This window comes from Trachemys scripta, chromosome 4, assembly GCF_013100865.1.
Source record: "Trachemys scripta elegans isolate TJP31775 chromosome 4, CAS_Tse_1.0, whole genome shotgun sequence".
Lineage (NCBI taxonomy): Eukaryota > Metazoa > Chordata > Testudines > Emydidae > Trachemys > Trachemys scripta.
The window spans coordinates 62393122-62412000 of record NC_048301.1 but is presented as its reverse complement, the minus strand read 5'-3'; the positions used below and the strand labels follow the sequence as shown (position 1 = coordinate 62412000).

General features: G+C 40.7%; 2 protein-coding genes across 2 annotated transcripts in view; both read left to right on the top strand.

Moving 5' to 3' along the window:
• LOC117876139 (cytosolic phospholipase A2 delta-like) lies at positions 1-4577 on the top strand. Its single transcript, XM_034767977.1, is given in 6 exon segments — positions 1-138; positions 338-445; positions 863-991; positions 2092-2136; positions 2139-2257; positions 4383-4577. Coding segments are annotated over 6 exon segments (648 nt in total). The 5' UTR covers positions 1-86.
• Positions 4578-14823: 10246 nt separating this feature from the next.
• The window catches only part of LOC117876435 (cytosolic phospholipase A2 epsilon-like), a 45267-nt gene continuing 41211 nt past the window's right edge, over positions 14824-18879 (top strand). The window contains exons 1-2 of the mRNA XM_034768627.1: positions 14824-14924; positions 15317-15352. Coding sequence (XP_034624518.1) covers positions 14898-14924; positions 15317-15352 — 63 coding nt within the window. The 5' untranslated portion in view covers positions 14824-14897. The remainder of the gene's footprint in view (positions 14925-15316; positions 15353-18879) is intronic.

The window sequence follows — 18879 nt, the reverse complement described above, 5'->3', positions numbered from 1 at the left end:
AATGGTGTCAATTTCCCCCTTATTAGGTTGGATTCCTGAAATATGGTGCTTTCATTCGCTCAGAAGATTTTGGAAGTGAATTTTTCATGGGGCAACTAATGAAGATGAACCCAGAGTCCCGGATCTGTTACCTAGAAGGTGATTATCCTAAAAAAAAAAAAAAAAAAAAAAAAATCCGTCTACAGGAACCAGTATAAGATCACAAAAACCCAGATATCCATTGTCAATAATGGGATCATCAACCAGGTGGGCTGTATGTTAGTGGGTTGTTAAAGGTTAAAGGGCAAATCTTGTATGATTTGGTGCTGATATTTCCCTGATGCGTTTGGTCTTGCAGGCTTATGGAGTAACATCTTTGCTGTGAATCTGCTTGATGTTTGGAATGTCTTGAGCAGTTTAGATGAATTTTGGCAGCAACATATCCGAGACAAAATAAAGAATATTGGTAGGATTTTTTTAGTAACTGCTGCTTCATTATTGGTGAATCAACATTTCTAATAAAGGAAAAGGAATGAAAGAAAATAAATACTCACTGAAGATTATTCCAAAGCTATGGGAAAAACAGTATGTGATCATGTAGTTAAAGACCATATTATAATGCTTACACACAAGGAAGCTGAGCTAAGGTTGCCGGGCAACCTTAATTCTGGCATTTTGTAACTTTTGAGTGCTTGACTTTGCAATCTTAATAATGTTCTTTAATGTAGTATTGTGGATGTAATTACTTATATAATGCTTTTGAAGTACATGGAAGCAGCAAATGTAGTCCTTGACAAGATTCCTGTTTTCCCTTCTTCGGAGAAAAAGCATGTTCTGTCTAAGAACTCTTCCTGCCTGGGAACATCTTGGATAAATCCTACAGGGATGCTGTCTAAAATAATTATGGATATTTTAACTGATCGCCCACAACACCATCATATCCATAACTTCCTAAGAGGCCTCCAGCTGCACAAAGACTACTATGAACAGAGCCCATTTCCTACGTGGAACGGTAATCCCAACCAATCAGCAGCTTCCTTGTTCAAGCACTGGGATCCAATGAGGCAACTGAGGAAATTGCCAAGAGAAATTAAAACAGTTTTCTGCTTTGCTTTTTTTGTACTAACTTGGTTATTTTAGCAGGATCTCTGCCACCACTGCAAGTGCTTAGAACTATGTAGATAGTTTTGCTCTCTTTTTATAATCACAGTGGCCCTCTTTGTCGCTTCTGTCACACTCTTTTGAGCAATAAGAAAACAGCCTTATCTGTATTTGTGTCCTTTCCTTAAAACAATTACTTTCTACAAGACACTCCTTTCTCTGTCTCCCTTGTAGAGGCTAGAACTCTCTGCTCCCACCAAGGACACCTTTCAAATACAGATGTCTCTCCACATAGGAAATGTAACTATTGTAACACCCAAAATTTGTATAAATAGCTGCCTTCTTGTCCCTTCCCCCCAATAATTTTAAAATAATATCTTTCAGGTATGTTCTAATATGCTTTCAGTGAGCAAGTTTTGGCCTTTTGGCTGGTGCTGGAGTATGACATTTCATTAGCAAATTAAAAAATATTTGTAAAAGTACGCCAGGCGTACTTAAGATCAGATAGTCCCATAAATGTAGTACAAAGATGTGTAAAACAGGCAGGAAAGGTTAATTCTCATAATGCATTATAGAGAGCTATTGACCAATCAGCCCCAAGGGAAAATTAGACCCTCAATGTTTCTTGTGGGAATCACTTTTCATAGGATACATGATATTTTGGGAAAACCATCATGGATTTTGCACAGCTCCCCAGTTTTGTAGGGGAGGATTGGGGGAGTGGCAAGAATTCACCAAGAAAAGGATGGCTTAAGTCTCAGTTGTTTTGTTGCTGGTATACCAGTGGGGGGAACTAAAAGGTTAAAACACTGATCAAAATCCTCCTTTACTTTAAGGGATTCTTTCAGGATGGAGCATTGAGATGCCATGAGGGAGCAGCATCTCAAGGGTAATCAGATATGGACATCTGAAAGCTCCTTGTTTCTGTTATCCTTTGCTTCCACTAGAGAACAAAATCCTAGACACTGTCTCTAAATGGTGCACTAATGACTAGAAATATCTGCCTTTCAGATTGTCAGCTGGACTTATTCCCTATTCAACTGACACCATCAGAAGATGACTGTGTCTTGTTGATGCTGCCTATTTCATCAATACCAGTTGTCCACCACTCTTGAGGAAGGAGAGGAATGTGGATATCATCCTGTCATTTGAATACTCCTTGAGCACAGCATTTGAGGTTATTCAATTTGATTTATCTTTTTGCTAGACTGCCCGTTTTCAAACCTGCCATCTCTAGTGGCCACAATTATTTGGGTGCTGTCAAGATTGACAGATGCCAAATGTGCCCCTATGCTTAAATCTGCCATTTTATATCACAAGTATCCCTTGTAAAAATGAAGACTGCGATTGTCTTACAATTTTAAGTTCTGAGGGTACCCAACACCACCCCGGTGTTCTGAGTTTCCTGCATCATGATGCTCCCTCTATTCTTTCCTCTTTAGTCAGAGAAGTAATAGAAAATTAATCCTCATGGACATGTTGTGTGACATAGTTTAAGAACTTAAGGCTCAGTTTTGCCATTGTTACATATGTGGAACTGCCAGTGAAATTTTATTTCACTGGGTTTGTAATCTTTTTAGTATTGGGGTAAAAATAATCCTTTTATTACAGGAGGACAGTAAGAATACATTTGCATTTGTAACAGTGATCTGACCAAGATGGCTCACAGCCTGTTATCTAATATTGACAGACCTATAGTATCAATTATATAAACTCCCATAAAGATCAAAAACAAAATAGTGCACCAGACAGATATATAACAGACATATGTATCCACCAAAAATGCATAAATTCTATGACAGAAAAGTCAGAGATGTAAATGTTTTTAGTTTTAAATTCTTTTTGCAATCTGTTACATTTCTCGGCTGCTGGACAGTCAACAGTCCACTTACTGAAAGTAGGCTAAATTTAGAGAATGAATGAGGGTAATAAGATATTAGCTTTTAAATGATATATTGTCAAGGAGAACAGAGGTAAGTTCTGAAGGCAAGCTAGTACTTGGTGCAAGTGATGTCTTATAGATGACTAAGTACAATATCTCAGACATTTGTTATTCAGGGGGCTAGCTGAATAGGGATTCTGGTGGCAAATCATATTGCTGAATAGTTGGTGGCCAACCTCTTCAGTACTTTGATGCCAGTCTCTAAGTGAAGCCTGTTGCTGTTGGAGTGTTTGGTACTTGTCAAACTTGACTCTGTCCTTTAAACTTGCAGAGAAAATTTTGGAAAGTTGCTCCTAAGAGGAAAAATATTTGAAGTCTTCAGTAAAAAGTCACTTTCAGACCATTTGTGATTGTGATATGTGTTCCAGTTTAACAGTTAGGTGCAATATATCTTTAGGCCTGATTCCATAAACTTCATGGATGCAAGATTCTTATTGTCTGGAGCAGAGTTTTGTTTGCATAAGGAGAATAGGATAGGTCCCTATTATTGCGTTAACAATCAAGTCTGTCCATATTATTATTTTGTCAAATATCGTGTCTCAAACTGTTTTCTAATTATTTTTCTTTAACCTTTTCCTAGCTCTTCTATTATCAAGGGATTGAATACATTTACTAACATTACTCCTGAATATAGCTGGTAGAAAATGTGTCAAATAATTTGAAGAATTTCACAATATTTTTCAATTAAATTATTTAACATTTTTTTTCAATATTTCCTTAGCTTACAGAGCTGGTCCTGTGTACCTGGATTTTGTAAAGCAAAAATAAGTAAAATATTTAGGAATATATTCACTATTCACTGAGCTCTACTTCTGATAATATTTTAAAAAACCCAACATTAATGTCATCTTGGTACTTAGAATTCTCCAAGTTTGACATGATATAACTTAAGTCTGTACTTGAAATTAAAATACTATAGCAAGTAATATGAAGGCGTATGGAATTATAGACTATGGGAGTCATGTGATTTTTCATTATGTCACATAAAACACAGGGACATAATTTTTTTTTAGCTCAGGCCAGGTTTCTCAATGTCTTAGTTCTGTCAATGCCAGGAGCAGCTATTTTACCTGTTTATATATTTCTACTAACAGTCTTTACTGCTTCTTGCTTTCAAACTATGGTTGAGCTATTCTTGTTTAGAAAAATCTTCTCAGTATTTATTAACCTGATGTTTTAAAGGATATATACGTTGTTTGTTATTTATTTCTCATTATATATATATATATTCTCCTCTTGTACTTTACATGTATTCCCACCGCTGTTCCAATGCAATGTGGCATTTTTCTACACTCCAGGAAGGGCTGCCCTGGCCTTAATTTTGTTGTTTGTTCTAATGTCCACTTCTGTGCTGATGTAGTCTATGGAACAGACTGGGAAATACTGCTCAGCGCTAGGGATACCTTTCCTAAAAATTATGCTGAGTAAAGAAGATAAGAAGAATCCAAAGGAGTGCTACATGTTTGTGGATTAAGAGAATCCAAAGGCTCCCATAGTAATTCACTTCCCATTGGTGAATGATACTTTCAGGAAGTTCAAAGTACCTGGTAGATAGTTGAGTATCAACTCAAAGAGCCAATTTTATAACATTTTGGCTATGGATAGTGTACAGTGTACATCACAGTTCGCTACTGGTTGTCGCTTTATTGCTTCTGCTACACACATGCGTCAAATAAATAATTAAAAATACTTATTTTTAAAATAATTTATATCTAGAACTGCAGGGTGGATTTGATTTAAATCAAATTGATTAAAATCATGATTTAAATCACTACTCAGGAAGACTTGATTTAATCATGGATTTCTACATAAAAGTGCATTCTTGTTGGTTGTTATAACCTTAATACATATTCTTCACAACTCAGAGATAGATGTAGGTTTCATTGTTAGAAGGTACATACTGTACATTTTTAAAGTGATTTATTTTGAAAACTTTTCAGATTAGTTTTACATCTATCTCAGAAAATGAATGATTGGTTATTTCATTTACCAAAGGTAATTGAAGCAGATATTTATTAAGTCATTGGAAGGTGAATTATCTCCAATTCAACAGGTTAATCATTAATATTTGGAGTATCAGAGGGGTAGCCGTGTTAGTCTGAATCTGTAAAAAGCAACAGAGGGTCCTGCGGCACCTTTGAGACTAACAGAAGTACTGGGAGCATAAGCTTTCGTGGGTAAGAACCTCACTTCTTCAGGTTCTTACCCACGAAAGCTTATGCTCCCAGTACTTCTGTTAGTCTCAAAGGTGCCACAGGACCCTCTGTTAATATTTGGAGGATTTTCTTGCCATGCCATATTAGGAGGAGAACATCACCAGACAGACATTTAAATTGTTTTATTTAACTAAAACAACAATGTTATGTACTCTGGATTTTTTCTTCAACAGCAAATATAATATATTTTAACAAAACAAGCATATGAATTTTTTAATTTACTTAAACATTCAAGTTTTTTAAAATCAGGTTTGTTTTTGTTAAAATTGTTTTTAACTAAAATAGTTAAATGAAATATTAAAAAAAAAATTAAATCGACTATGTTGGCCAGGTCAACATGAGAAACTTAAAATATTGGCTTCTGCAGCTAACTCAGTCGTCTTCACCTTCATTTTCCTGTTTGTTCATAATCTGGAAAAGAAAAACAAGCTTTCCTGCTTTTTCAGGTCCCAAATGATTTCTCAATTTGGAATGAATTAGTCCAAAGGAAGAAAATATTCTTTCTAGACTGGCAGAAGAAGCTACTGCTGTTAAAAGTGAGATTATCACTTCAACAGACTCTGAATCCAAGTGCTTAAGTGACTTCTACCAGTTCACTGGTGTGACTTTCTTCAAAACATCATCAGCAAACATATATTTCTTGAATGGTTCACCCTTAGCTCTGAAGTTTATTATGTTGGCATTATGAAGGGATTATTGCTGGATGTCCATGTCATAGCCAACTCCTCTGCTTCAGCCGTTAATGTTTGACCCTGGTACCGAGTATTAAGACTATTTGCAGGAAAATGAGCTGGAGATAGTGCTTGTCCCATTTGTTTTTTTAATGCTTGTAATTTAACTCTGTCATTGAGTATTTCTATTTTTAAGACCTAGCCCAGTTCCTTCCAAATTTCAACAGCATCAGCAATAAAACATCTATTTCCCTGCATTTTGTTCAAGGCTACAAAAATAGGCTTTAGGGTACTCACCATGTGATCAACATTTCTCTTAAGCCCAATGTTGAGAACTTTGGCTGTGACAGTGCCATCTATTTTTTCACGATTTTGTTCACAAACTGTCATCGCATTAGGCCAGTTCTTGATATAGTGCTCAAAACAGTCCATTACTGAGTTCCATCGCACGTCTTGTGGGAGAGTTAGCTTGGTTCCTCCCACTTTTTTCAGAGCAGCTGGTGCAAAGTGGTTGTTACAGAAGTATTTTGCAATTTCAATAACATTAGCCTTTATTTCTGGAACACTGAAGTGTTTGGCTAGGAGGTGCATCAAATGAGCACTGCAACCGTATGTCATTAGCTTGGGACTCTCTTCTAAATAATTTCTTCTCATCATGCATACATTTGCAGTATTGTGTGTGACCAAGCTGCATACTAGACATTTGAATTTTTTCACAGTTTGTTATAGCTTTTACTGCTAGTTCTTGTAAGTATTCTGCTGTGTGGGCATTTCCTGATGTATCGATTGTTTCTGTAAGGAAGATATTCCCTTCTTCTGTTGTCACACAAGCACATACCACAGGATCATTGTGGACATTGCTCTACCCATCAAGACTCAGGTTAACAATTTTACCCTCTAGACCTTTTGCACACTGCTCAATTTCTCTTTCATACACTTTATCCAGCAATTTGCCTGTGACATCTGCTCTGTTGGCGTGGACTGTATCCTGGTCTTAATGACTGAACCATGTTAATGAAGTGTGGGTTCTCAATCATACAGAAAGGATAGTTTGTTGCATAAACAAAACGGGCAATTTTTTCATCAATTACCTCTTTTTGTAATCTGCTGGTTCTTATCACAAATTTATCTATGGTTGTATCTGGATGATGGAGATTTTTTCCCCCTTTTTCCTACAGGTGATATACTTTAGCTATGTGACATACATGATGTGATTGAAACACTATCATTGGCAGATAACTCTGAAACTATAGAAAATGATGGTGATCTTGAAGGTGGATAGTCTTCAGAATCCTATATATTGAGGATGGATTCTCCTAAACAGAATAAGTCAATGCAGTTATTTAATTATTATAACCATACTGCTCATTTAGTATTACTCATTGCATTCACTGACACTCAGTACTACTTTAAAGGTGAAATTGTAAAAGGAAGATCTGCCTATTTCAGCTATTTATTTTTTATCACAACTGCATCTAAACTGATAGTACCATAGAGTAACAACTATATTTTTTGCTCAAACATGAGAATTCAAGAATAGTCTAGAAGGAAGACAGGCAGTCCTTAAGAAAGAAGTATGAAATAAAAAAGTTTACCAATCTGAAGATCCTGCATGTTCAGACATGTTCCTTTCATCATCTTCAATGCAGCTTCCTCCTGAGAAAGAACACTTCTCATTATGTTGTTTTGTTTGGGCAACCAGGCCTTGCATTTTTTTGTTGCACTGTTTGCATTTTGCACGCATGCCTATCTTACCCACAGGTAGAGGAGCTTCATTAAAATATTCCCAGACTGGGTCTCTTTTATGGCCTTCTGCCATTATAGGTTTTCCCTTCTAGTGAGAGAATGGTATGGTAGATCTCAAATCAATGAAGGCTACACAGAAAGACCTCAAGACTTCTGGAATATGCTGCTCAAACAGTTTCACTTTTGTTTCTACTACCTGTCCCTCCCTTCTCACATTTATCTTCAGACTTCTTCTTCTTGTCTAGATCTATTCCGCCCCCAACAATCTTCTATTCATTGAACTTTTTGAAACTTTGCACTTTTTGAGGCAGGTAAGGGATTGATTCTGTGTACGCAAATTTGCAAGGGACAATAGGGTTGAGAAGTTATTTCTCACTTCTATATATTATTTATTTATAACATTTTTGCTGTTAATAAGCATGTTATCTCTGGAGACACAAATCCATAGTTTGAAAACTGCAAAACTAAGCATCTCTGATGGTATCCGATGGTAGCACTGGAATGGGTTACCTAGGGAGGTGGTGGAATCTTCTTCCTTAGAGGTTTTTAAGGTCAGGCTTGACAAAGCCCTGGCTGGGATGTTTTAGTTGGGATTAGGTCCTGTTTGCCGCTTTGAGCAGGGGGTTGGACTAGATGACCTCCTGAGGTCCCTTCCAACCCTGATATTCTATGATTCTATGATTCTATCTTCTAGACTGAGCACTGAGTCACATTGGGTAGATAGAAAGATTAACTTAAATAATCCATACAGAAGCCCCTGGAACCCCATAGGATTGGGTCCCTAATCCATGAACTGTTGGAACTCATTTACAAAACTTTTCTTAAACATTTTATTAATATATTGTCTCATACTATAGAATTAGAATTTAATCCCTATTCCATGATGAGATATCTTTGAGCTATAATGTACCTTAATTAAAACAATATGTAGATAGGTTTTTTCCTCAAAAATCTGATTTAAATAAAAAAAATCTGTTTGTTTTTTTAAAAAATCATTGATTTTTATCCTCCCTGAAGAACCGCAATGCAATGCAATTTTTCTGTAAAATTTAATTTTAATTAAAACTGAATATAAATAGCTAATAGCTATTTAGAACTCTGTCAAAACTCTGACACTTGGCATTGGGCCTTGTACTTTGCCCACTCAAGGTGTGGTGTTATTTGTATTTGGCAATTGCCATGAATAATTAGGATGATCTAGAACAGACATGGGCAAACTATGGTCTGCGGGCCACATCCGGCCTGTGGGACCTTCCTGCCCGGCCCCTGAGCTCCTGGCTGGGGAGCCTAGTCCCCGGCCCCTCCCCCACTGTTCCTCCTCCCCCGCAGTCACACTGCCGCGCGGGCCGTGCCCTGGCCTGCCGCTCCCACTGGGCAGCGTAGCTGGCTCTGGCCGGGTATCGCAGCTGCGAGCTCCTGCTGCTTGTAAGGGGGGGGCAAGGGAGCAGGGGGGTTCTGGGGTGCAGTCAGGGAGGAGGGGGCGGTTGGATGGGGTGGGGGTCCTGGGGGAGCAGTCAGGGGATGGGGAACAGGGAGGGTTGGGAGTGGGAGTCGCTTAGAGCCTGTTGGGGGGCCTGTCAGGGGGCGGGGATGTTGATAGGGGTCAGGAGGGCAGTCAGGGGACAGGGAGCGGGGGAGGGTTGAATAAGGGGGTGGGATCCTGGGGGGGCAGTTAGGGGCGGGGGATCCCAGGAGGTGGTCAGGGGACGAGGAGCAGAGGGCGGTTGGATAGGGGGTGGGAGTCTTGGGGGGGCTGTCAGGGGGCAAGTGTGTGGATAGGGGTCGGGGCAGTCAGGGGACAGGGAAGTTTCGAGTGCAGCCACGGCCTTAAAGGGTGGGATTGTCAAAAGCACTCAGCACTAGCCTAACTCTGCTCCCATTGAAGTCAAGTTAGGCCAATGCTGAGTGCCTACCTGGAGGGACCTGCCCAATGTCACACAAACCAGCCTTTACTGGAAATTAAGGTGACTGGCCATGAAACTGAGGAATCTATAAGGGGACTGTGTAATTGGAATGTAAACAAAGAGACATGCCGTTCAAACTGATTTAGATGAGGAATCTTCCTAGTTTATGGTTGCCAGTGTTAACTATGGGGATTCATCTTTGATTTTCTAATATTTTTGTGAATTGATTCAGCCACTTCAGAGGAATTAGTATGATGCTGCTGAAGTCTACCTAGGACCACAGGGTGGTGCTGGTGGTGTGTCTCTTCTGAGGATTGAGATGGGAAGACAGAAAGCTGTATGAAGTACCTTTCACTGACTAACAAGAGAACCCAGAAAATTAAGGTGACCTTGGACCATTCATCCAGGGAGATAGAGATCCTCCCAGAAGAACCTCAGAATTCCATGGAATGGGGACAGTCAGAAATGATGGCAGCTAGCCTTCCCCAGTCCAGGCCAAAGTTTGGGTCTAGAATCGCATTTGCGAAGGGATGAAGCTAGTATTACAGGTATTTGGAGCTGGTGGGCCAGGTGATTTTCAGATGAGAAAAATACATCATGTTCCTTTTTGAGGAGAGTAGAAAGACTGAGGTCTATATCCTTCTTATAAATTGAAAACTATTCAAGTGCCCATGCACCTCTTTCAACTGAGGTTAGTCAACAGAATATCTAAAGGTGAAATCTGTTACCGCTCTAAAGCATCCTCTGATTAGGCTAGTACTTAAAAATAAATCATTCAATGCAACTGACCTCTCCAAACTGTTACTCAGTTCCTAGCCTTCCTTCCTACAAATCCTAATTCAGAAGCTCATCATCAAGGGTCTCTCCCAACTCCACTCAGATACTGCTAATAGCCTGGAGCTCACTTAATCAGGCTTCAGGCCAGAACATGGAACAGCATTAGTGGTATAGATGGATGATCTCCTTTTTAGCCAAAGACAAGGGCCACATATCCTTTCTCTTCTGGTTGAATCTCTCTGCAGCATTTGATACAGCTGACAAGAGAATCCTGCTCTCCCACCTTACAGACATAGCAGGAGTTAGAGGGGCTTCACTGAAATAGCTTCAATTGTTCCTACCAGACCTCACCCAGGCAGTCATGATGGGCACATGCTTCTCTGCCTCTAGAATCCTCCTCTGAGGAGTCACTGAGGGATGCATCTTGTTCAACTTCTGTGTGCAGCTTCTGGAGAGATTGTAAATGAGCATGAACTTAAAATATCAGCTATATGCAAACGATATCCTGCTTTATATCATCTCCCCATCAGGCACAAACAACATCATCTTCCACATATGCAAGGACTTGGCTGAGATCAGTGACAGAGTGAAGAGCAGCTAGCTGCACTGAGGTGTGCAGTTGGGAAGTTGGAATGTTGCTGTCCAGGGAGGGTGTCTGCCTTCAGATTATTAAGACAGCCTGCATTCATGGTGTCAGCTTGAACTCCTCAGTGTTTCTGGACATCCAAATAGCCATGGCCATGAAAAACACCATCTACATATGGCATGAATAGTGTGTCCCCTCCTGTCAGATTGACTTTTCCACGGTGATCCATGCATTTATGAATACTGGTCTGTTGATCAGGGGCTGCTCCAGGCACCAGCGCACCAAGTGCGTACCTGGGGCGGCAAGCCACAGGGGGGCGGCCTACCGGTCGCCATGAGGGCGGCAGTCAGGGAGCCTTCGGCAGCAAGCTTGTGGGAGGCCGCTAGTCCCGCAGCTTTGGTGGCAATTCGGCGGTGGGTACGCCGAAGCTGCAGGACCGGCGGACCTCCTGCAGGCATGCCGCCGAATCCGCGTTACCAGCGGACCTCCCACAGGCGTGCCGTTGAAAGCTGCCTGACTGCCGTGCTTGGGGCGGCAAAATACATAGAGCCGCCCCTGCTGTTGATGTAATTAACTATGCCCAAGTATGAAACAGTCAGCTTAAAAATTGGTTCAGAACTCAGTAACTTGTTTGCTTTAACAGCACCAGCCACTGAGACCACATCATTCCATTGCTGTTCTCTCTTCACCAGTTTCCCTTGGAATACCAGGCCAAATGCAAGGTTTCAGACCTTATTTGCTTAAGTGTTCATGGAAATAGTCCAGGATACTTAAAGGGACCACATTACGTTGCATGATCATGGTCTCCTATGACAGCTGTGTTCCACTGGAACAATGGAACTGTCAGACTTAACAGAGAAACTTATGTGCAGGAGACAGATTTCTCATCCATTGGCCCATGAAGGCCCAAAGCGTATCAAGTAGAAATATTTGCTTCCGAGGGAGTTTGGATCATTGATATGGGAGGTGATAGCTGAGTGCACGCTAGTAGCTAGGGAAAGGTCTTGGAAGGGTAGGTCTAATGTATAGATTTAAAAAGAAATTTGACAGTAGGACCATTCCAGTTTCCTTCCATAGATTGTCGAAGGAGATGGGCACTGAGGGATTGTGATCCTCAAGGTTTGAGCCCATCTGATCTTCGTCTAGGGGTTAAAGAAATGAGTGTGGGTGAGAAGTGTAATGAGGCAGGAAAAAAAGAGCCTTGGATAGAACTAAGGAACAGGTTGGAGAATAGGTGGAAAGTCACAGTGGTTCCCAAACATGTTTAGTCAGAGAGTAAAAGAGGTCAGTGAGTGGGGAGAAAAGAGGTGTCAGAGATCTTGTTAATTCAGTCAGTGCCCTCCGTATTTAAAATGTCTCCAGGAAGTGCAGAGTCAAGGAATGGTTAGAAAAGGGAAAAGGAGATATTGCTCTTCTTCGGTAATCTGGATTCGTCAAATACTTAGCAACATCTGGAACCAGCTCTGGTGTCAGAGGCAGGGCTTAACCCAAGGGCTATCCCAAAATAAAAAGTGCAGGAAAATGTAATGGAGGAAACTTTCCTGCAGTGGCAGGGAAATAGGTGGGATGACATAAATGTTCTGTGCCAGTTCTGTTCCAAGTGTGAGAATATGTTCTGGCTGTGCCATGGACAGAAGGGTCATATCCCCTTTGGTCTAGGATAAATGGTTTGTCCAATGAGTCTGTTGGCATTTTTAGTACAAACAGTCTACCAGTGAAAGATCTGATGGTGACTTGAATTTCCTCTAGAGAAATATTCCTCATCCAAAGGCTAGAAAAACCAGTTTTACAAGATGCACAAGGAAATTGCACCTCAATTGTGGGTGCTCCACCCAAATTTATTCATAATAATTTAACATAGATTTGTTTTAGGGAGGTGTTGTGAAACAGGGATAAGGGGAGGTTTTGGTTCTCTTTGGGATGCAGATGCTCAGTGTCCTTTAAAAATACATTTCTAAGGAGTCCTTCAGAGGCTGCACATTCAGATTTTCACGGGCAATAAACAAATATTCATGGAAGCTGTGACCTGTCTGTGACTTGCTGCTGCGGCTCCATGGTTTCCCCTGCCACCTTGGTGGCTGGGAGCTGTGGGGCCCCCCTTCTGCCCATGGCAGCTGGAAGCTGCAGCCCCGCCCTCCCCGTCCATGGTGGCTGGGAGCTGCAGAGTGACCATATTTCCCGAAGAGAAAATGGGACACTCCCAGCTGTTCACCTGAGGCGTCCCCCTCCCCCCGTGTGAGGCTGTCACCATCGTTGGAACCCTGAGGAGTCTGTCACCTGTCGCTGGAACCTCACAGGGGGTCCCCTGTTGCTGCTCTCACTGGAACCCTGCCAGGGCCCTGCTGGCTGCCAGCTCCGGAGTCCCGCAGCCCCGGGGCTGAGGCAGAGAATGTCACAGAGATCTCTGGAAGTCACAGATTCCGTGACTTCCATGACCTCCGTGACATAAATGTAGCCTTATTTATGAACTGTGTGCACTACACAGACACTAAAAATACACCAAAAACTTTGGTAAGAATAATAGGGGTTGTCATTGGACAAAATTACCACTCCTCCCTTCCCAAGTGCTGTACTGTTGGTTGTTAGCCTCCACCCTACAGATGACTGCATTTTAGTGGTGTTGTATATAGTTTATGAAGTGATTTTCTTTGGTGCCCTCAATAAGTGAGTTAACAATAACAGTCAGCATGAGCTAGATTGTGACTGGGACTAACTACATGCCCCTGGAGGGAACTATAACTTCCTTGCATGGGCTTCCTAAGTCCTGGAGCAGGTGGGGAGGGAAGAGTGAACTAGGCAGAGTAGGGACATGAACCTGCATCGCCTACATTGTAGGCAAGCATCCTAATGACTAGGCTGTTGGATATTCTGAGGGTGGGGAGCGGGTGCTCCATTTGTCTTTGATTTTGACCAGCAATTTCATCCTGGACCTGAGAAACCTTCCCTGACAAGAGCTGTGTTGAAACTGGCACATTCCCATGCAAAATTTAGGTTTAGACAAATTGGCATTTTCTGACTGAAAAACCATTTTGTTGAAAGAAGAACAGGAGTACTTGTGGCACCTTAGAGACTAACAAATTTATTAGAGCATAAGCTTTCGTGGACTACAGCCCACTTCTTCGGATGTCTCTAAGGTGCCACAAGTACTCCTGTTCTTTTTGCGGATACAGACTAACACGGCTGCTACTCTGAAACCTGCCATTTTGTTGAAAAATTCCTGAGTAGATCTAGTTATTACACTCTGGTGCATGGAGGACATAGGGAAGCCATTGTCCCTCAGTGGGTGTCTCTCAGGTGTGGTGCTGGCAGGGACTACTTCTGGGATGAATTCTATTTATATATATTAATTCCTTTTAACTGAACCACTAAAATGAGCAAATTCTTACTGTGAAGCTGCAGGTTCTTATTGCTGTAACCCTTTTCCTTCCTTATCCTGTCCCCTCCCTTCTGTTCATCATCTCCATTAGTCACATCTAAAATTAAATTGTAAATTTCAGGGCAGGGACTTTATAGTTGTACTGTAAAGTGTCCAGTATGCTTTTCGGTGCTGTAAAATTAATTAGCCATATGTGTGTTGATATCTTTTGGGGATTACAGGTGCCGTATAACTGTACTACATTATTTATTATTATTAATTATTATTGTTTTTTGCTAGAAAGCTGTACTTGAGAGGATGGGGCCCCACTGATCTCAGTGTCCTCAGTATGGTAAATCAAGGTAGCTGCAAAATAAATATTCCCATCTTCCATTAACTCAGTAGACTTGCCTTCATAGGTTGAGGAAAGGAGGAAGAGATTGCTTAATTTTTGGAAATGGCAGAGGGGTGGGGCTCTGAGTCAGTTAATAAAACACCTGCTTGTCCACTTCTGCCAGTGTAAAGACTGTAAATCTCTATCAGGAATCACTGCCGGCTGTGCGGGACATAGTACTCAAGTGCCCTCTTTAACAGCAGACTTGTATGCAACAGGGAGCGCAATGGGATCAAATTCAAGTTCCAATCAGGTAAGGAAAAACCCACTAAAGCTCAACAAAATTGTGTGAGGTTCCAAATCAGATATTTCACATGAGAAGAAGTGGCGAGAGTTCTGCTTGAACTGTAGGGAGGATCTGGGAAGAGCAAGTCTGCTGTTCCTCAGGTATCCGCAGTTGCAAGGGCTGTCCTCCTACTGCATGTGGTTGTTGTAACTAAACTGTATGCCCAACAACATTAATAAAACAAGTGTATGCAGAATAACCTGCTCTTCAGTGCAGTGGGGAACTATCATAGTTTCCGAGGGCTTATTGAGTATCTTTAAATTTGGTTTTAATGTGGGATTGTAAATGTGAAATTATAATAAAAGCAGAAATGGAAGATTTTTTTAAATGTAACCATTTCTGCTCTCTTGATTTTTCAGGGCCTAAGCAGCATCTCAGGACAAAAAATGAGACAGGTGGGTACTAAACAGATGGAACATCATTAAATGCTGTCCAGTGCTGATTATAAGATTCAGTACAGAAAATGTTAGGAACAAAATCTGGAGGTTTGGGGCGGGGGGGAGAGTAGTGACATATTTGCTAATCACCATTCAATTTAACTTTAGGGGTGAAATACCTGTATGTATAACAGTTAGATCTATCTATGATATTTCTAATGTGTGCCTATCATTGTCATACTGCATCTAGGCACTATCTATTCTGTGTTCATTTTAAAATGTCTTGCTCTCCTCTGTGTTTTTCGGTGCAGGAACATGCATTCTTTCAGTGTCCCCAACCCTTCAGAGACAGGATTTATTTAAGCGGAGCCTCTGTCATTTATTAATTTCAATTTATTTGATTTACTTTTTGTAGTTGTAGTGCTTTGCCATAGTACTTTAAGTGCACTACGCAATACAAATTTTAAAGCATACCCTACAAGCAATGTGTCAGAAATGTGTCTATTGGTGTAAGGTGTACACATTTGTTCCCCCCTTGGAGAATTTAGAGGCTAATGATAGGACGGGGAACACTATGAGAGGAAAAACAACAAGGAGTCCTTGTGGCACCTTAGAGACTAACAAATTTATTTGGGCATAAGCTTTCGTGGGCTAGAACCCACTTCATCAGATGCATGAAGTGAAAAATACAGGAGCAGGCATAAATACATGAAAGGATGGGGGTTGCTTTACCAAGTGTGAGGTCAGTCTAGCATGATAAGTCAATTAACAGCAGGATACCAAGGGAAGAAAAATAACTTTTGAAGTGGTAAGAGAGTGGCCCATTACAGACGGTTGACAAGAAGCTGTGAGTAACAGTAGGGAGAAATTAATATTGGGGAAATTAAGTTTAGGTTTTGTAATGACCCAACCACTTCCAGTCTTTATTCAGGCCTAATCTGATGGTATCCAGTTTGCAAATTAATTCCAATTCTGAAGCTTCACGTTGGAGTCTGTTTTTGAAGTTTTTTTGTTGAAGAATTGCCACTTTGAGATCTGTTATTGAGTGACCAGAGAGATTGAAGTGTTCTCCTACTGGTTTTTGAATGTTATGATTCCTGATGTCAGATTTGTGTCCATTTATTTTTTTACATAGAGACTGTCCGGTTTGGCCAATGTACATGGCAGAGGGGCATTGCTGGCACATGATGGCATATATCACATTGGTAGATGTGCAAGTGAAAGAGAGAGAAGAAATGCTTCAAAGGAAAGAAGGCTCACAGAGGGATGGGGGTGTAGTGATTGTAGCTGGAATGTTCCTCTAAATAAATGGGGTTTCCTGAAGTTCTTAAGGGACAGATTGTGAACTCCTTACTCACACTGATAAACCCTTAGTCATGCAAGTAATTCCTTTGAAACTAATGACGCTAGCTGAGTAAGTGCCCATCACTGTGAATAAGGGCTCCACAATTCAGTCCTAAAGTGTGCTTCTACTCATAGAAGTGCCTGAGTGCTAGATTCTGGTGCTCTTAGTCATGCTGGGTAGCACCTTGCTCCAGAGTAGTTGCATTGACTTTAGTGGTGCAACTCAGGAAGTAAGGTACTAGTCAGCAAAATCTGGCCTTCAGTAAAAACAACCACTTCCTGCTCCACCTGTATGTGGATTTCTTATATAGGTTTGAGGTATTTGGGGTATTGTTTCTAGAGAAGGTTTCTTCAGGTATAAATTGTAAATTTGAAGGTAAGAGATATATATTTGGGGATTTTATCTCAGTCTTCAGAGGTTTCCAGGGAGCCTGGAGTATGGAATAGTTTTGTTGTAAGGCCTTCCGTGATGTTTAGAAATGCCTTTAAAAGTCATTGTTGAAGATTATTATTAAGAAGCAGTTCAGATTTTCACTGAGCAGACTGGAGAAGTAATTAGCATGAAGCTGCATTCTATAGTTACAGTAGGAAAAAAAGTTGGGGGCGATGGAGGGAAAGGATCTTTCCGAGGTTTATGGCAACATGTCCACTGCTAGAGAGTAGAGATAGAAGCTACTGTATAGTTTGCGTTGAGAACCATATGGGCAGGTTCTGAGTTTTTTTCACATCTTCAGAGACTGGCCACTGTTGGAGATGGGACAGTGTATAGGAGGCCAAGTGCTCTGTGGTGCTACAGAGAATCTTCTTTCTAGATGCCTGGCTGGTGGGTCTTGCTCGTGTGCTCATGGTCACATCAGTCACCCCATTTGGGGTCAGGAAGGAATTTCTCCCCAGGTCAGATTGGCTGGGTCTTTGGAGGTTGTTTGCCTTCCTCTACAGCATGGGGCAGCATGGTTCACCTGCTGGGATCTTTTGAGCATCTCTCACCTAATCAGTTCCCTGCCATTGACAGGACCTCTGCCACCTTGGTCTTTCCTGTTCTCTGCCTGTGGCACACAGTTTAGTCTCCTGAGAACTGAAATGTTCTGGTCTAACTAAAGTCTTTGTGCTTAATATTTGGGTATCTATGGTCCCTTCTGGCCTTAAACTCTATGAAACTATTCCTGTGCTCATGCAAAGCCTTGTTGCTGTCAGTGGGGCTCTGCATGGGTACCAGAGTCTGCCTGTGCAGTTCTCAGTGCAGACTCAGGGCCTAAAGCGTTATATATAAGAGACTTAATTTGAAAAAGATGGAGCCATTGTTACTGCAGACATTTTCAGGAGGCAATTCCACGTCAAAGTGGAGAACAGCAGGAACTTATCCAGCAACTAAAAAGGAGCTATAGCGTGAACCAGTAGCATGTACCAAAAGTGTCATATATCAGGGCAGAGGCTGTCTGCCTACTGAGAGAAACGGTGACCATCCAGCTCAAATCAGGGATGCAATGCCAGATCATTATTAATTATTATTATTACTACTTATTTATTATTACTTATTTTAAGTGCCATGAATGTACTTAGTACTGTTTGCAGCCAGTAACAGAAAAGCCTGCAATGGGCACTGAAAGAACGCTGACTGTAAATTTTGTTTTCTGTCTTTGTCAGAATGTGTGAGATTGTTTTTTGAATGAGTAGGGTTATTCTGATAGAGGGAGGATACAACATATTTTCTGAGTCAATTCAGTATATTACACATGACTGTTGAAATGTTCACACTGAGGTTAAAAATAATGACTTTTGAAAATATACATTTTCTTTCCTGTGTTATAAATAGCACCTCAGTTTTTTAAAATGGAAAGAATTTTGAAGTCAGATTTAGTTTGTTGTTTATATTTACTGTCTATACTTTTGACATTTTTTCCTAATTGTGAATAACAAAAATAGATCAGTCAGTTACTCTTTAGCTTCTAGTCAGTTTCCCTCTGATGCGTTTGCCACATGCTATAACAATTGGGTTACAAACATTAAAGAAAATATTTTTATTTAAAAAATATTTACATTAATTGCCATTGGTGGTGTTTTAAAAAAAATCATAGAAGCATTTCTATTGGTTTAAATTTTAGTAAAACTTATTTTTCACAAAATCTAAACTTGGGGCTCAATTTGACCTGACAGTTTACCATGAAATTGGGGTGGGAATTTGGAATTGGTGTCTGCCATAA